The 19,763-nt window shown below is 45.2% G+C and overlaps 1 protein-coding gene across 1 annotated transcript in view; it reads left to right on the forward strand.

The window, feature by feature from the left end:
* Positions 1-17,893, forward strand: part of LOC120919088 (junction plakoglobin) — a 103,550-nt gene extending 85,657 nt beyond the window's left edge. Inside the window, exons 8-15 of the mRNA XM_040331087.1 lie at positions 1,832-2,170; positions 2,816-2,971; positions 5,978-6,097; positions 10,783-10,933; positions 12,859-12,980; positions 13,090-13,129; positions 13,462-13,610; positions 17,655-17,893. Of these exons, the coding sequence (XP_040187021.1) occupies positions 1,832-2,170; positions 2,816-2,971; positions 5,978-6,097; positions 10,783-10,933; positions 12,859-12,980; positions 13,090-13,129; positions 13,462-13,595 (1,062 nt within the window). The 3' untranslated portion in view covers positions 13,596-13,610; positions 17,655-17,893. The remainder of the gene's footprint in view (positions 1-1,831; positions 2,171-2,815; positions 2,972-5,977; positions 6,098-10,782; positions 10,934-12,858; positions 12,981-13,089; positions 13,130-13,461; positions 13,611-17,654) is intronic.
* The last annotated feature ends 1,870 nt before the right edge of the window (positions 17,894-19,763 follow it).

A 19,763-nucleotide genomic window follows, 5' to 3' on the forward strand; every position in this document is an offset into this window, starting at 1 on the left:
TACTGAGTGATTTAACCAATTGGGGGAAGTTGGGTATCTCACTTGGAACCAAGACCACTAGCAATTTAATAAGGAAGAGTAGCAAGTGACCCATAATCATCCTGGCACGATTGGCCTCTTTACGGCATGAGCCAAACAAGTAGCATGTAGTGGCATCTATTCGGGATCATGATTGGAGCATTGTGCAATCGTGAGAATGATCCCAATGAAAGGAAATGTGTAATTTTGTGTCTATTTCTATAGATAGGCTGTTCCAGGGTTACGAACAAAATGGATTTTGTAGGTTTGTTCTTAAAGTTTACAGAAAATCTGTAAGGTGAATTTACACGGGACCCTCCCCATCCCACCGGTCCCGCTAATCTGGAGTCTGGTGATCCACCCGCATTGATGGCTCGTATGGCTGCTGTACCAGTCCAAGGATTTGAAATCCTGGTGGCTTTTCCTCCTTCACCTGCGGTGATAAAACAAGCTACATGGGTTCTGATTGGTCGGCGTCGTACATGTGATGCCGCTGACCAATTAGAATGCTCCTAAATGTACCTCCTGACAAGGTATGTTTTTTGGAGATTAACCTGTGGGAATTTCTAAGCCCTCGACCAATGAGGCGGTGACCCGATGTCTCCTAGCGGGGGATCACCATGCTCCGGGACTTGGTGGGGTGTACTGCTTTTTGAGGAGGGGTTCCTATGTAAGTTCACCCTCAAGATTTTTCTGTAAAGGTAAAATAAAAAAACATTTACCGGTTACAATTTTCATACAAATTCAAGTGCACCTCCAGCCAGAAAATAAATACAATTTTGGATAGCATAGGGAAGTTTTAACTGCCCATGCAGTTATGTGGGATTGCTGACGGGTCCCTCCGGACAGTAGGTGACAGCATGCAGTGAGCAGCAAGACGGCCGCACAGCGGTTTCCGGTACCAGCATGACGTCACGCTGCCTCCATTCTTAAAGTCGTACTAAACCTACAACCGGAATCTGTCTGTATATGCAGAATGGCATGCTTTTTGTACTCGCTGTGAAACTTAAGGGGTTAAACCTCTGCATTGTGCAGAAGGGTTCTTTGATACTCTATGCATAGATCTTCCCCCTCCTGCAGGGTCTCTTGGCAAGGCCAGATAAGACAAGTAATGGTAGTAAAGCTGCACATTCTCAGTTTGATCTCTATTGCTGGAGAGAATTTCCTTGCTGAGCTTTTCAGGTCACATGATATTGACATCACACATGTGTATGCAGATCCTAAATGAAAGCCCAGTCCCTCCCTCCTCCATGCCCAGTAACTAAAAAACAGTGGGTGGGATGTCGCTTCTTGATGGATGATCCACCTCCCATAATAGCATGAGGACATGGGCTATAGTTGAAATTTCCTCCTACCTGAAACTCAGCACTCAGGCAAACCCTGCAGTTTTTCACATGACTGTACTATATAGATCAGTCCAAAAAGGTATATAGTGGCAGTATTTTACTGTAAAGGATTTAGAAGGTCAACGATTTGCTTTATTTGAGTCCTATGCAAGTCAGATGTTTGTAACTCGGGAAATGCCTGTATATTGCCAATTTCAAGCCAGCAGCTGGGGATTGTAGGCACCTTTTCCCTGACTGTGCCCATTTATTTTGCTGAAAAGCCTTTAAAAAAAAATAAAAAGTCCAATAGCTAAAGCTGAAATTCATACATTGAACAAATGAGTAGACACAGTGACTCCAGTCCCCTTCCTCTTTCTGCCCCCCCCCCCCTTCTTTAAACCTTTTTATCTTAAGTGTTATCCACCTAATACAAGTAAATGGCTGGTTTCCAGTGTGTTTAATACAATATTGTTTTTTTGTGTTTATAGGAAGGCCTAGACAATGTACTGAAGATTCTGGTGAACCAGCTAAGCTCAGATGACGTGAACGTCCTCACTTGTGCCACCGGCACCCTCTCCAACTTGACTTGCAACAACAGCCGCAACAAAACCCTGGTCACCCAAAGCAACGGAGTGGAGTCTTTGATTCACACCATCCTGAGAGCGAGTGACAAAGATGACATCTCAGAGCCAGCAGTTTGCGCCTTGCGCCATCTCACCAGCCGTCACCCGGATGCAGAGGTGGCTCAGAACTCTGTGCGACTTCACTATGGCATCCCAGCCATTGTCAAGCTGATTGGCCAACCCTACCAGTGGCCACTGGTCAAGGTAGGCAACAATGTCCTTTTTGTGTAAAGGCATTTGATCATATTCATCATTGCCCTTCCTTACTTCAGGAATGTACCGATTTTAGTGGAATTCTAACAGTTGGTTGGTCCACTCGAATGGCCAATGGGAACTTTTAAAGAGTCCTTGTACTGTAGTAATAAGTCCAGGTATAGAGGGTAGTGAAGAAATTTGCTTTCCTTGGATCTTCTAGTAATAACTCCAGGAGGAGGAGCACAGTGAGCAAACGCTGCAACACACTTGAGGGGGAAAAGAAAGGCATACAGCTCACAAGTCTGACCATTGGAAGACAGGCAGGCTATGCTCCCGGCACATCCAGAACATGGACTATGCTGGGATAGATGTACTTCTATGCCTAGCACTGTCCATTTTAAAATGGACTGGTAGGATCACCAGGTATTTTACACAAAGGAAGCAATGTAAAGCGAGCAGCTTAGAGATGGCAGCCTCTTCCATGGGTTAACATGTTTATTATAACCTTATGCAAAGTGGAACCTAAATGGTAACCATCTCCTCTACTCTCATCCTTTGCGCATATGTTTGGTTCTAGGGATTTTTACAGGTCTGTCTTCAGCCTCATTGCAACAGTTGAGTTTTATTTATATATATTTTTTTCTCTTTTAACAGGCAACCATTGGATTGATCCGAAATCTGGCATTGTGCCCTGCCAACCATGCCCCACTACATGATGCTGGCGTCATCCCCCGCCTGGTCCAGCTGCTTGTTAAAGCTCACCAGGATGCACAGAGGCATGCGGCTTCAGGAACCCAACAGCCATATACGGTGAGACAGTGATGCAAACGGTGATGGCTTCCATCCAAGGTCATGTTTTGTAGTGCAGAAGTTGGTGTTCATTTTAGTGTATAGAGGGGGTGCCTTATTTACCATTTTAAAGGCAGTTGCATGCTTTTTTGGCTGTACTTCTCCTGTGGGTCACAGGAGTGCACTTGGTTCTGCCTAGACTCCTAAAGCTAGTTTTTGGCTGATGTCAAGGAGCCAGCCTATGCTCTACAGCAGGGGTGTCAAACTCGATTTCATTGTGGGCCGCATTAGCATTATAATTGCTCTCAAAAGGGCCGGTTGTATCTCGAAGATTAGATGTCCAGCGCATCCCCTTACATTGAATGTCAAGAGCCATCCCACCATCAGAAGTTGAGTCCCCCCACTCTCCCTTACATCACAGTGCACCCTCCTTTCCTTATGCTGCTGCTGGGAAGAAGATGGATGCATTGCTTGAAAGCAGAAAGTAAGGGTCTGGAGTAGGACCCGAGGAGGGCTGGAGCTTTCCTGCAGCTGCAGTAGAGGTGCGAGGGCCACATGAAATGGCCTGGAGGGCTGGATTCGGGCCGCGGGCTTTGTGTCTGACACCTGTGCTCTACAAGGATCCCTACAATGCCTAGATCGGCCCAGATGCCTGGGTGGCACGCAGCTGAGTGTCTGACTCAGCTGCTTCTGCCCCTCCAATGCTCACACCCAGCTGGGGAGGGGGCGCAGCATAGAGCTGGTGACTGACAGCCACCACTCGGTGCTCAGAGCAGACCCAAGGACTGAGCAATTGCTGGTCTTTGATCGCTCAGTTCTCGGTGTAGAGCCAGCAGGGGACTGCTGCAGCATTGGATCGATGCTGCAGGAATCTAGATAAGTATTGTGTGTGCTCAGTCATTGCTTTGGAGTGTCAAATTATTCAAAAGGTTGCAAGTTTTGTACTTTTCTGTCTCGTATTGCACAGAATTAAGGCTCATACATGTTGACCTACAATTTGCTGCGTTCACATCAGTTCACACAGTATTTAGCTGCATAAATCAAAACTAAAAAATTCTGCATTCATAGTGCCGCTTGGACCGTATTTTACGCTGTATGCGTGAGACAATTTGTGCTGATGTTTACATGTACATTGTAAATAGACCCCATTTACTGTCACTGCTGCTCAGGGGCTGTCTTATGCAAACATCAGTGGTCAAGGGGTGGACTGACCTGGGTCATTCTGTATATACACCACCGCTGCAAATGTATACATTATTATATAAAGTACATGTGTGCTGCAGAATGACTGAAGCTGAAGTCATTCCGTGCCACTGGCACATAAATGTTTAATTTGGAACCAGTGTGTAAAATCTGAGGGTGGCACAGGCACACACTCAGGCCAATGCGAACATAAGCGTTTGTATGTCTGTATACATTGAAATGCAATACAAACTATTTAAGGACTGATCTTGCTGTGTACAAGGGGCCATTAGGTATGTGCTCTTAGCTTTAAGACCATATCCTTTTTGTAGTGAAAAAAAAACAATTATGTTGTAGGTTAGAAACAATAAAAGCTTCATTGCAAAGTCCACTCAGAACGGAAATTTCAATTTTGAATTGGTTGGCACCAATGCGTTGCATAACCTGCCAGCCTGTAATCTCTCAGATCCTAGTGACTGCTGAAATGTTCTCATTTAGCAGTAAATGATCTGTTGGGTATCTACCCAACAGATCATTTACTGCTAAATGAGAACATTTCAGCAGTCACTAGGATCTGAGAGATTACAGGCTGGCAGGTTATGCAACGCATTGGTGCCAACCAATTCAAAATTGAAATTTCCGTTCTGAGTGGACTTTGCAATGAAGCTTTTATTGTTTCTAACCTACAACATAATTGTTTTTTTTTCACTACAAAAAGGATATGGTCTTAAAGCTAAGAGGTCTCTTGATTGGTAAGCTGGCAGTACAGCAGCCCATTGAATTGCTGGCCTCGGACAGTATAGTCTTCCAGTTTGGCAATCTTATTAGTCGCTGTGCTGCTCATTCCAGGTGTAGACAGGTGGTAATGACATGTGAGAAGCCAGCATAGCATGCAAATGGGTAACCTAAATGGTGTGTTAGTTTATACAGTGTGTGTGTTGGAGCCCTGTCACACTGGCAGCGCCCGGGCGTCGGCAGTAAAGCGCTGCTACTTTTAGCGGCGCTTTATTGTAGTTCTAGCAGCGCTTTTCGGCCATTAGCTGGGCGCTTTTAACCCCCCGCTAGTGGCCAAAAGAGTTAAAAGGCGATTAGACAGTATAGTTATTTGTTTATTCAATATCATTTATCTTGATCATTAGCAAGTTCATGCAGCGCAGCTTATTCCTTTTTTTTTTATTTGTTTTAATGTTTATATCTGACATTTTTTGCTGCAGCAGCATGTTTAGTTTGAATCCGTTTTGTACTTCACAGCATCACTGTATTTATTTTGAGACCTGTGCAGTATGTTTCCCACATTTGCAGATTAGATGGCGCTATCAATTTCAATGGACAGAGGCGCTTTAGAAGTGGTGTATACACCGATCCTAAAGTGTCTCGAAGCTTCTTGCAATACTTTTTTCGATGTCCTGCCAGTGCAGCGCCCCAGTGTGGAAGCCCTCTGGCTTTCACATTGGAGTGAAAGGATGGGCGCTTTGCAGACGCTATTTTTAGTGCTCTAGCGTCTGCAAAGCGCCTCAGTGTGAAAGGGGTCTAAAACAAATTGCTGCAGGTTATTTTATTTACATGGTGTCTTTCAGGGATCTCCAAATTTTCAAAATAAAGGGGCAGATTACAGTTTAGATTTTAGGGGGAGCGCAAACTGTGCCCAGTGAGTAAACAATCCTTCCTAGAAACAATTTCACTAATACTCTGTGAGTTGTAGATATAGTAATTAGGGGTCCCTGAGCCCAAGAAAATTAAGGGTTCCCCCAGGTTAAAAAGGTGGGAAAGAGCTAATCTGCATACTTGGGGAAATTCAATAATGACAATCGGCTGTTTGCAAAACTTTGCCTTCTGTTTTCCCAGGATGGTGTCAGAATGGAGGAGATTGTGGAAGGCTGCACTGGAGCTCTTCATATCCTGGCAAGGGACCCCATGAACCGCATGGAGATCTACAAGCTCAACACCATCCCCTTGTTTGTACAGGTAAGGCTGGATGCTGCACACCCGATGTAGGCCCTTGTAACGATTCTGACTTGTTTATAGGGGCTTTTTTTAAAGCTCAACTGAGGGGGGGGGGGGGGGGGGGGGGGGTCTTTCCCATGCAGTGGCGCCATGCCCACACTACACAGGTCAACTTCTTGTTTTGGTCTAGGACAGTGATGGCGAACCCTGGCGCCCCAGATGTTTTGGAACTACATTTCCCATGATCAACTACACTGCAGAGTGCATGAGCATCATGGGAAATGCAGTTCCGAAACATCTGGGGTGCCGAGGTTCGCCATCACTGGTTGGGGATTGGAGAATACATATTTGCCTGATCCTCCCAGCGCTAGACTGGTCCCTGTGGCTCCTGCCCCTCCACAGTCTAGTGCAGTGGACTGTTCCTGACGTCATCGTGCCCATAGACTTGCTCTGGATCGCGGGGGAGCACTGCTGGCAGAGATGTATTTAAGGTTGGGTGCTGCCCTAGACCTGAATATACTCATGCACCCCCTAATTTAAATATGACCCACCCCTTCCTGTCAAGGCCACACCCCTTGCGATTTAAGACCCACCCTGAAATTTTCAAGTGGGGACACTAGTTCTGATGGCCTGGGGGGGGGGGGGGGGGGGCAATGGATTCCCTTAATTTGCATATATTTCCTCACTTCCTGTTTGGCTATGGGACAGGAAGTGAAGGGAAATCTCTGCAATGGGACAGGGATGGTAAAAAATTTGAAGCAACGCCCCCACAGTTGCAGAATGCCAACCGCCCACATACTGGAAGCAGTGCGGCAGATTTATGGGGGTGCTAAACTAATTTACCTAACAGTGTAGCGCAAGCCGGCGGGGACACTGTCCGTGCTGCCCCAGGCCTGGGCCTTGTTGGCCTAGGCCAGGATACAGCCTTGCTTGCAGGTGAAGCTTAGGATTAGGCGAGTATTAACGTTCTCCTCTATCTTAGACAAAAACGAGAACTTGACCCATGCAGTGTTTTTATAGGGAAGTTGGGCTTTAAAGAACTGATGGTCTTTATGCCTCATGTCAATTGGACCTCACTTTTTTGGGAGAATCTGGAAAAGCCACCTAGTCTAATGTGTTGCCTGCTCTTGTGATGCCGGGCACTACTTGTTTGGCTAAACATATTCTCATTTTGTGAAGTAGAACCTTTGTGACGGCTCGGAAACCAATATTTCCTAAAAGAAGCTAGCCATTGCAATGTAATATAAATGAAATATTTAGTCCCGCTGCAGATTTTGGGATCAGTTCTAGGATATGGATTTTATCTTTAGAATGGCAGTAATGAGCTCCCCTGCACACACTGCAAAATATCTTGGCACGGAAGAGTTTCTGCATTGTCAGTCACTGCGGTGGCCTCCATGTGACCCGTTTCTGACCTTGGCTTCTTAACCATCATTAGCGCCCACCACTATCCTATCTCTCTGTAATATATGCTGACACATCTCACAGGTCTGCTGCAGAGAGTGCTCACTTTACCAGCAGTCCCCGGACATTCCAGAGCTGGATCCTGCACGCCATCATTGATTTGCATGGAAGTCCTCAGCTGGAAACACGCAGCCTCATTAATTAGTAATTTGTGCAGCTAATTGTTCCATTAACTTGATCCATATTTCCGGCACGGTGGTGGGCAGGCTGCACTGTTAAAGAAAAGGATTTATCAGCGATTGGTTGGGGAATCAATATAGTAGATAGTGCTGTGTGATCCTTTAAAGATGGTTCTTTTTTGCTTTGAGTTCTCTTTTTTGCTTTGAGTTCTCTTTGTGGTTTTGAAACGGACTGCCATGCTCTTTGTTCTGTAAGCTGGAATTACTGCGGTGGTGCCCACTGATTTGGCATACGGACAATAAAGCTGGACATTGGGTCAGCAAGGACCAGCCAAGATTCAATCCATCTATGGGCAGGCTAATTGTACCAAAGTCGATCAATCAATTTGGGTACAACCAGCATGTTTAATTTTTAGCATTTGCTTATTGCCAGTGGCTATAGCTGTTAGCAGTAATCATTACTGTTTTCCCATCGGGTGGCTCTTTGCTACTCCCTGCCAGGAGAACACATGGCTCCACAGTGTTGATGGGGGGGGGGGGGAATTGTGGTGCAGGAAAATATCGCATAATCTATGGCCTGCTTTACACTAGCAACACTTGAGGTTGTTTTGTACATTCAATATACAACTGAATACATATTGAGGGGGGGGGGGGGGTTTATTTACGAACGTGCACTTGGAAGTGCAGTCGCTGTAGATCCGAGGGGGACATGCAAGGAAAACAGCGATTTAGCTTGCACGTGCATGGATGATGAAATTGGCAGAGCTTCCCCTCCTTTCAGATCTACCCCTCAGATTTACAGCGACTGCACTTCCAAGTGCAATTTGCACTTGTAGTGCAAAATGGATTTGTCCTTCGTAAATAACCCCCATTGTGTGCTGAAGAGTTTCCTTCTAAATCCATATCGGCTTTTTAATGTTTTTAAACCCTGATGAAGGGGTACTTTATGCCCCTCAAACTAGTTGGCTCTAAAGCAGGGGTCGACAATATCCAGGCGCCAGGTCGCAATTGCGACAAATTGTGACCTGGCGCCCGCTGTGAATTAAGGCCGCGGCTTTGCGGCCTACAAGGCTGCGAAGCCGTGGCCTCAATTACCGGCCGCCGCGGGCCCGCCGCAATCGCGCAGTAGGGACGCACGGAGGCACAGGATCCTGTGTCTCCGTGCGCCCCCACCTTCCCCCGCCGCGGCTTTGCGGCCTTGTGAAGTCCCAAGCTCTTCCTTCTGTGAGCTGGCGCCATCTGATTGTGGCCGTTGGCATTACAGGTTAAACAGCAATTCTAATGTCATTTTTCACTATTTTCACTGCCATCTCCTTCTCTCTAATTAGAACCCCCAAACATTATATATATTTTTTATTCAAACACCCTAGAGAATAAAATGGCGATTGTTGCAATACTTTCTGTCACGCCGTATTTGTGCAGCGGTCTTGCAAGCGCTCTTTTTTGGGGAAAAAATACTTTTTTTTAAATTAAAAATAAGACAACAGTAAAGTTATGCCAATTTTTTTTTTCTTAATTGTAAAAGATAATGTTACGCCGAGTAAATTAATGCCCAACATGTCGCGCTTCAAAATTGCGTCCGCTCGTGGAATGCAGACAAACTTTTACCCTTTAAAATCTCCATAGGCGACATGTAAAAAAATTCTACAGGCTGCATGTTTTGAGTTAGAGGAGGTCTAGAATTATTGCTCTCGCTCTAACGATCGCGGCAATACCTCACGTGTGGTTTGAATACCGTTTACATATGCGGGCGCTACTCGCATATGTGTTCGCTTCTGCGCGCGAGCTCGTCGGGATGGGTGTGTTTTCTGGCTCCTAACTTTTTTAGCTGGCTCCTCGATTCCAAGCAAATTTGTCAAACCCTGCTTTAAAGCATTTTATCCTAACCCTTGGCTTGGGGCTCTTGTTGCATTCTTGTGTTGTGAGTTGTTTTCTTGGTACTCGTTGAAGGGGAAATCCTTGCTTTTATACAGGCCTGAGCCAGTGAAGCTTCACAGAATTGGTGCTTTACAATTTTTTTTCTTTGCTCCTGGCGAAGATGTAATTGAAGTCCCATCAACATGTCGTCCTGAAATGACAATCTGTTATTGGTCATAGGTTACCAAGGCCTAGGGTACATGGGCTTGGACTCGCAAGCAGGTCAAGCTTGGCATGTCTTGGGGAAGGAAAATTGGTTTCATTTGAGTAGTTTTCAAGCTGTCTTTGTTTGCCTTCATATTGGCTTGCTGAATAATACAAGCAGTTCATAATGGTGTAAAGAAAGAAAATTCTGCAATAAAAGGCTGTGCACTTTGCTTCATAGGATCAGGGGTCAAGTCCTGGAGAAAAAAGTGTGGGAACTCCCAGCCAAGATCCACTCCCCCACCAAAAATAAATAAATCGTATGCATGATTACTAAAAGCAAGTTCTTTCTAAATCCCGCAATAACTCGTGGCAGACCTCCGCAATGTCTCCTAAGAACAATGACAAAAGCTCCCAGGAGACATTGCGGCATCGAGGAAGTGACGGAATACCCGCACAGTACCTGATGAATCCATATACAGGAAGCGGCCAGTAACATAAAGGATTACTAAGGTTCGCCTGCCCTGACAGTGACTCGAGCTGGGCATCGCCGCTTAGTGAAGGATTGGCTCGGGCAGCTCGGCTGCTCTCGGCTGCTCTAGTCCTGCAAAGGGAACTGCGTTCCTGCTGTGAAAAAAGTGCAGGGACGCCGTTCCCACGCGTTCCCGTAGGACTTGAGCCCTGCATAGGATCCAGTACCATATTCAAAATTTGCACGTCTCATCTATCCAAACTTGTTTCCTAAACCATGGTCAGAGTAAAAAATAAAGGCCGTGTACACTAGCCCAACTAATGGCCCTGATCCTTACAATGCCCAGTTGGCTTAAGTGGTGCTCCATTCCTAGCCCATAAGCAGCCATGTACCGGCAGCCTTGCCTTGAATAGCCTGGTCAGTTGTTCCAGTTTATGGAATGGCTCCTAGCAAACTTCTTGTATAGTCTATAGACTCCATTATTCAGAGTACTAGCAGCAGCTGGTGCTGTAAGGGTCCGTCCAACACAGCAGCCCCAGTGTCTTTCAGGGTGTTGGCATTTTCAGTAACATGCTATTTTTTTTGGACAGCTCCTGTATTCACCCGTGGAAAACATTCAACGAGTGTCAGCTGGAGTGCTCTGTGAATTGGCTCAGGATAAAGAAGCAGCCGACACCATTGATGCCGAGGGTGCGTCTGCTCCTCTGATGGAACTCCTGCATTCCCATAATGAGGGCACAGGTAAGCTGGACACCATTTATATAATTACTTTAGATGTTATATGCTACTTGGGAATATAAGTCATGGTTGTGCAAGCTCCATGGAGGTATTTTTACGTTTGCAGACTCTCTAGGCACCTTTTGCAGGTTGGTGCCTACAATCTGTTAGTCGAAAATCTTTAGAGGTCCACTTTTCACAAAAAAATGCACGTTTGCAGAAAACAAAACCTGCATTTATTTTTTCGGTGAAGCGTTGCAAATGTGATCAGTGGATCGCAGATGCAATTCCAGACTTCTGTAGACTCTTCTTCCAACTACTTGACTTTAGAGGTACAGACTTTCAGGGGGTGGCGGACTATGTGTTCAGTGATCACCACAAGTCTGTCTGCTGTGGTGGATGACAGGACTTACCGTATTTATCGGCATATAACACACATGTATATAACCTTCATTTTAAGAGGGAAGTTTCAGGAAAACTTAAAGCGGTTCTCCACCCTAAAGTCCCGCTGATCGGAACCCGCCCCCCCTCCGGTGTCACATTTGACACCTTTCAGGGGGGAGGGGGGTGCAGATACCTGTCTAAAGACAGGTATTTGCACCCACTTCCGGTCACACGTCTCGGGCAAAAGACGGGTTTTTCCAGACTTCCTGTCTGTCCCCCATTGTGTGCTGGGAACACTCGGCTCCCAGCACACAGCGTGTGAGCCAATCGGCGGGCGCAGCGCGACTCGCGCATGCGCCGTAGGGAACCGGGTAGTGAAGCCGGAGCGCTTCACTTCCTGGTTCCCTCACTGAGGATGGCGGGGCGAGCAGCAGAGAGACGAGCGATCGCTCGTCCTCTGCTGTGGACGGCGCTGGACCCCAGGACATGCAAGTGTCCTAATATTAGAAAGTCAACAGCTGCAGTATTTGTAGCTGCTGGCTTTTAATATTTTTTTTTTACTGGCACATCCGCTTTAAATTAAGAACTTTGAAGAAAAATAAGGGTCAGTGGCCATCAATGCAGCTTTATCAATGCCCATCTGCAGATTCACCATTGTCCATCAATGCAGCTTAATGCCGATCTGTAGCCTCACAATTGCCCATTAATGCCCATCTGCAGCCTTCCCATTGCCATGAATGCAGCCTGTCGGTTTACATACAGCGAGAATGTTTACTCGGCGGCCTCTTTAATATAGTCCCGCCTCCTGGACCGGCTTCTATGATGGACAGAACACTGGTCCAATGCCGGCCCAGGAGACGTGACTTCCTATTACAGAGGACTCTGAGTAAACAGGAGATTCTCGCTGTATGTAGTAATCTGACGGCGCTCGTCCCGCCCCCCTCTCCGTTCTCTCCGAGGCAGCCCAAATTACATTATCGGCGTTTTTTTACACACACTACTTGCAGGGTGAAAAAAGTGAAAGTTATACGCCAATAAATACAGTATTTTTAGAGCCGGTTCACACTGGGGCGGCACGACTTCAGGGGCGACTCGGCAAGGCGTCCTGAAGACGACTTCAGAGGCGACTTGCAAAATGACTTCTGTAAAGAAGTCAATGCAAATCGCCCGACTCGCCCCCAAAGTCGTACAAGAACCTTTTTCTCAGTCGGAGCGACTTGCGTCGCTCCTATTAGAACGGTTCTATTGAATAGAATGGGACGCGACTTGTCAGGCGGCTGAGTCGCCTGACGAGTCCCCCCAGTGTGAACCGGCTCTTATTGTTTACGCACAAATTTCAAAAGTAACAGCTGCCGCAAGGAAAAGTACCCGGCACGTGGTTATGGGGAGGGGGTCAGTTTGAATCTCCTTGCAGGGACATGGATGACAATAAACATAAAAGGAACTAACCCTTCCCTACTTGATTCAAAACGAAAAAATAAATGATGTCTCCTATACTGTTCCTTACAATAAGCTGTTGGGGTTTATTCCAGTCAAACCGTAAAAATGTTTTTCTCATCACTCAGCTACCTATGCTGCTGCCGTCCTATTCCGTATCTCTGAGGACAAGAACCCGGACTACAGGAAGAGAGTGTCTGTGGAACTGACCAATGCCATCTTCCGCCAGGACCCCGCAGCCTGGGAAGCGGTAAGCACTTATCTTGCTCTATTTCCTAATGAGCCTCCAGCTTTGTAATCTCTGCTGTACCCATTAAATTTGGGCTGCGTATCTGATTTCTTCAACATGCTTTTTCTAGGCACAGAGCATGATCCCCATTGGTGAACCTTACGCTGATGGTGAGTGATTTTTTTATTTTTTATATATACAGATCTTATTTATTGGGCTTATTAGACACGTGTAGGGTTTCTATTTTAAGGACGGTGTCCAATATAATAAAATGGCACTGTGGTGGATTTTCTGTGCAACGCTTTCTTTTTAAAACTGCTATGGTGGGGGCCATTAAGTTGAACTCTGTGATAAAAATCCTGTTTGATTAGAGCAGTGTTTTTAAGATGTGGGTTTGGAAAATTCCTTTGGATGACCAAGGAGTTGTCTTTTGGACAGATGATCTTTTGTGCAGCACTTTCTTTAAATGCCTTGGTCACTAAAACTTTGTCTCTCCCCACAGATGACAATTACCGTCCCATGTATCATGATGAAATCCCTCTTGATCATATGGGTGATTTAGAGCCAGATTATGCAATTGATGGTTACAGTGACCACGGAGGGCGTTTGTATGCCGATAATAACATGATGGCTTAAATCTTTAAGCACAAGGTAAGAGGAACCTTTAAGATTCACGTTTTACTCCAGGACTTCTAAAAGCATGGAAGATTAATGGAGGCTGCCTTTGTTGACGTCGCTTTTGAAAATAAAAATTCCTGGCTGTCATTCTGATGTTTTTAGTGCTGAGTAGCTGACCTGGAACAGGTATAGCGATGAAGCGTTAATAAAATTTTAGCCATTTTTTGTTTTTTCTGGATCTGCGTCTCAAACTATTGATGTCAGACACAGCAAGCCATGTAGAATTTTAAGATGGAAGCCATTATGCTTCTCTCACAACAGTCACTTAAGGTTTCCTAGTAAAGGAATGTATTTTATGGAGGTTAGCTAGTTTATTATTGTGCTGTTAAGCCCCTTCAGTTGCATTAGGCCAGGGGTGTCAACCCACAGCACAGATGGATGCCGTGCAAGCACAGCAGTCAAACCAGCCCGACCCATGCACATCCGTAGGGACACCAGAGATTCTGTGCGAGAACAGCAGCTATTGAAAACTACATTGACAAGCCAGTAGAGCTGCACGATTCTGGCTAAAATAAGAATCAGTTTTTTTGTTTAGAAGATGGATCACGATTCTCGCGGCGTAACATCTTTCACATGACAAAAAAAAATGTATTCCCTAGGGCAGGCATATGCAATTGGCGGACCTCCAGCTGTTGCTAGTTTGATCCAAGAAGGAAGTTGGTTACAATGTTTCATATTAAAAAAAACTTGGCAGATTTTTCTTTACACACAGAATTTTATCCCTTTGAACTAAACTTGGCAGACTGCCCAGACTTTCTTTTGACAGCTGAGTGAGCAGATAAATTCTCTCCACATATGAAAGAATCGTCAAACTCTGCATTGGAGATTGTCGGGGGGGTTGAATCGAGATCACAATTTTTTTAACGATTGGCTTGTAGAGCTGCACAATTAGTCAAATGCACACCTTGAGGGTTGCTGGGGCTGCTATGTTTGCAATAGCGGTGAATGCGCCAGAGAAGTGCTGCCTGGCCGGATCTTCCCATTCCCAAACTCAAACGCAATGGTCGGAATTTTTGACACACCTATCTCAGGTGACAGTTCTGGAAGTTGGTTTCTTAAGTCGTGCTCTGCGACGGGTCCTGATTGCTTCTCCGTTTGCTACTATAAGATTTGGCCCCTCTTTCCTCTTATATGGCTATGTTTGTCAATGCCCTCCGTGATAGCACCCCCCTGGACAGACACTTGAATTTTAGCTTGTGTCTCAGTCATCCTAAAACCTGGGAAAGATGCAAGTGAGGTTGGCAACTTTCGCCCACTCTTCCGCAATATTGAGCTCAAAATGTGTGTATGTATGTGTGTATGTATGTGTGTGTGTGTGTGTGTGTGTGTGTGTGTGTATGTATGTGTATGTGTGTGTGTGTGTGTGTGTGTGTATGTATATATATTACACACCAGTGTTTCCAACCTACCAGATTGAAATTTACTGACATAACACCCAAAACTTACTAGTAAAGTGCAAATTGGAGTATTTGGGCTACAAACAAATACAATATGCATGAGAGAGAGTCACAGTGATACCACAGGCCACTCCAATCTAAACCGCACTGAGGGTCCTGGTCCCAGACTGCCTTGTTCCCATATCGCAGACCCCCACGTGAGGCTCTGGCCACTCTGCTTGGCTCCATTGCACCATGACATCACACGACATGCTCAGGCACCGCCTCCGCCAGAGCTGCCCAATCACTCGGCTGATCCCAGCCAGCTCCGGACATAGCCGAGCGTGAATCTCATTTCACTGCTTGGCTCCCAATGGGATGGAGGCACTCCACAAGAAGGCTTTCTCCTCTCCATTGATGATCAGAAAACCTTTGATTCTGTTTCCTGGCCATATCTCTTTAATATTCTTATTTGCAGCCCAAAAAGGTCAAAAGGTTCTACCCCTGCGTTAAACTAATGTCATTATGTACTTGGGCTGCAAACCCTGTCCATTCAGCATGGATTTTCCAGGATTTTCTTAAGATAGTTGGCATTGGGTGTCTATAGAACAGACTCCTTTCTAGCCTGTGATAATAGCTGAAATGTCATTTTGACATATGACACTTTATTGTGATTATCAGATGTCTGGGTCTTGGTATCTGAGGATCTGACTACCAGCCCAATGCAATAAAAATGCTTGAAACTAAATGTCTACAACCAAGAGGACGTAAGCACCAATGCATGGCTTGCATTGCTCAAACACAGAACAAAGGGCCCAGCTATCAGATATTACTGAATGAGAGGAATCTAGTAGATTCATCCATCAATGCTGAACAGCGTGGGTGGAGGAATCTCCCCTGCCGCCAGGTTTTGTATTGTGACTGCTGTAGTGTCCCCAACTGCCTGAATAGTTAATAGGGTTGTCCCGGTACCACTTTTTTAGGACCGAGTACAAGTACCGATACTTTTTTTCAAGTACTCGCCGATACCGATACTTTTTTTTTTTAAATGTCCCCCCACATATGCAGCCATGTCCCCCCACATATGCAGCCATGTCCCCCCACATATGCAGCCATGTCCCCCCACCTATGCAGCCATGTCCCCCCATACCTAGATGCCGCCGCATGGGTTAAACAGCGTGCGGGGAACATCACAGCTTTCATTTGAATAGCTGTAGTATTCCCCGCTGCGCCGCGTATAGACACTCCCCCTTGCTCGGGATTGGACAGATCCCGAGCAAGGGGGTGTGTCTATAAGCAGCGGGAAATACTACAGCTATTCAAATGAAAGCTGTGATATTCCCCGCACACTGTTTAACCCATGCGGCTGCGGCGTTGTTGCGGTATGCGACGGGGTCGGCGGCGGCATTCGTTGCGGCAGGGGGGGGGGGTTGGTGGGTGTCGCAAGTATTCTATTTAGGTATCCGCGGGAGTACAAGTACTCCCGCAAATACTCGGTATCGGTGCCGATGCCGATACTGGTATCGGTGTCGGGACAACCCTAATAGTTAATGTATCTCAAAAGATGCTGTCATTGTTCAGCTGACATTTTTCAACCGGTTCCTTTGATCCCACCCCCCCAAAATCAAAAGTTGTTAACCTGGATGTTGCTGGTGGGTCCAGCTATAGCCATAAATACCAGTATGTTAAATTTGCAGGCACCTTGGAGCCCTGTTAGAAACATTAGAAAAGTGTGTTTATTTATGCAGCATTGTACTGATCTTCCCAGGGAAGATGCCAAGCAAAAGTAGAGATGGTCGGTCAGAGACCTGTTCTGTCCCTCACCAACTATTGGCTGATTGCTCTGTCAGTCACTTGTCTGCCATACACTGTGCACGATCTTTGCAACTGTTTCTAGGATGGCAGGATCAGGCAAAGTGCTTGGTACTGTGCAACTAATTCTCCTGAGACATGAAGATTATTTTTTAAAGTGGAGTTCCACCAATAAATATAACATTACATCAGTAGTTTTAAAAAGTCATTAGTTCTTTAAGATTTTTTTTTTTTTTTTTTTTAGATGCCTTCAAAGTGTTTTTGCTAGGCAGAATAGTTAATCTTCCCACTTCCTGCACCGAGGTGCTTAAGCTTCCTAACCTACACCGCACAGACTCCTGGGAATGTAGTGGGTGTAACTTTCCAGGAGTCTGAAGTGTCAACTTCCTCTGACACTCCCGTTGCTATTGAAACCTGATCTGAAACCTTTTACACTGCTTGTGCAGCACTGAGCATGTGCAAGATCTGCAAGGCTGAAATCCAGGAAGTCATACAGTCTGGCTTCATGATGCCCACACTTAAGATGGCCCCAGTCAATTTCTATTTTATAAAGTGTCTAAATGCTGTAACAACCTAACAAAACGGACCTTAGTTTACAGACTAACTTTACTAGAATACATTAAGCTTGTGTATTACAGGGGTATTTATATATAAAAAGTGAAATTGTGGCAGGAACTCCGCTTTAAGGAAAGAGTATGAACAAATCCCTTGTAAATGTGATTCTCTTTGACCAATCCCATTCTTGTTCTTGCTGGCATGCACGATTGCTCCTTATTTTTCCTTACCCATGCAGTTCTGTTCATGACTTTCCCTTTTTTTTTCTCTCTAGATCTTTTTCATGGAAGAACATAACCAAGACAGAAGTGCCTACAAAGACCACGTTCCCGCACCTCCTCTCCCCTTGAAGCATCCCTTTTACAAAGAGCTTTTATTTGATAGACTTTTGCACGGGGTCATGTGTCTTCTTTCATACCCTCCCCTCAGCATTTGGGGTTCTGCTTTTAGAATGCGGTGTATTAACCTCCATCTCTTCAGCCTTGAGGTTAATAAAATATTTTCTTTGCCATTTTAATTTTTTATTTTTGCGTTGGCCTAGAGCCTTTTTTTTTTTTTTTCTATAGATTTATAAATATATATAAATATATTTCATTTTTTAATTTTTAATATGCAAAAGTCTGATGCTTGACCTTATTTTATTTTTACAAAGATTGTTTTTTCTTTTTTTTTCTTCTTTCATTTAAGACCTATATTTAGAAAGAATTTAATGTTTGGTTACTTTAACTTCTAAAGTGCTCTTGCCTCTGATATTTGAAGACTTGGTGCACATGGGAGTACTGACCCTGCCTTTCCATTGGTTTCCATGTATGACTTTCTACTCTTCAACGTTCATGTTTTTAGAGTAAACCTCTGTTCAGTGGTAATCATTTTTTTGTGAATAAAAGTAACCCCGTTTTTTAGTTTTATTTTGCACACTTATCTTGCAGTCAGGAAAGCCATTAAGAGCCTATGGGCTAGCACAGTGCATTTGGCAAGGACCGGTGCGTTGACGATATATATGGGTATTTGCAATATATGTAGGCAGCCAGGAAAAGTGGACTTGTTGGATGTATGCAGAGAGGTGCCAAGTTTTCTAACCATTTAGTGTATAAAGTAAACCTGTCTTGGCTTCAAAGCCTCAATGAGGTTTCATTTTTAACTGGATATTTAAGGAAACTGGTATGTACATATTTACTTGAATTGCCTTGCTTAAAGCCGAACACAATACTTCCTTCAAGCTGACCATAGACATTTCGAATCTTCAGCAGGAACTGGCAGAGATTCGAACCGTGTGTGAAGGCTATATGTACCAAAGTTAATCCTCTTGGTTGCAGGCAAGAAATTGGCTCCATCTATGGCCGGCCTTACCGCTAAGTCTGACACCTGCAAGTTCCCTCGCCGACCACTTCTCTGCCTTTTGCCAGTCCTTATTCCTGGTCGCACCATGCCAACCCCCCCGACAGGGAGTGTCGGACCTCTGCAGAGAGACCACTGCTTTCACACAACAGAGTCCTCTCTGCAGGGGGCTCGTTCTTTAACACAGATTTCTACTGGTGCAAGGCAATTAAAGTAACAAGTGTATGTAACCTTTTACTATCTACCTTACTTAAATCTAAAGTTAAAATTAAAAATGCTTTTGGATTTGAAGAGGCGGCAGTAACCACCAGCTGCCTCTATGTATCTCCTGACACATTTTTCCATCCTTGTGAGCTCTAAAAACAAATCTGCATCTCCCCTTTCCTCATTTTCTCAAGGTGAAGTGAGCACTAGTAAGTGGCATGCACCGATCACTACGAGGGCATCTTTTGGGCAGGATGGGATGAGTGCAGAGTTTAGATTGCACTCGGCTCAAGTTTTTTTGTTCTGTTTAAAGTCCTAATAAGACCCCCTCTTTCATTGCCTATTGGCCCCTTTTCCTGGCAGTGTGGGTGCTTTCTATAAAACATTTGTCTGGCTTGCAGCTAGTCAGATCTTGCTCCACAAGTGACTTGGATCTGTAGTTTAGATGGGACATAGAGGCAAGCCTAATTGTTGTACTATGCACTAATTTCATCCTGTTAGTGGACAACCCCTTTAATCCTTGTGGCAGTGACCTTAGTCAAGGACTAAAATCCCTGAACCAATGTGGACTGAGAGGAAGAGGGCAATTGTTAGGCCAGGGCATTGGTGGTAAAGCTCACCATGCAGGGTACGATCTAGCTATATAATCTCCTTTAGCCCCCTAAGTATGAGCAACAGCCTGCCTGAACGAAAACCCTTCTTTGATGGCCTAGTTTAGAAAGGTTGCATATCTTTGGTAAATCCAAAGGAAATTTTACTGAGATTGTAAAATGTATGGTGAGCAGGGACCGTCTAAATTTCGATCCATGTGTGACCGCCGATCTTTAGATCCGCTTCTGTT

The sequence above is a fragment of the Rana temporaria genome, chromosome 12 (assembly GCF_905171775.1).
Source record: "Rana temporaria chromosome 12, aRanTem1.1, whole genome shotgun sequence".
NCBI classification, from domain to species: Eukaryota; Metazoa; Chordata; class Amphibia; order Anura; family Ranidae; genus Rana; species Rana temporaria.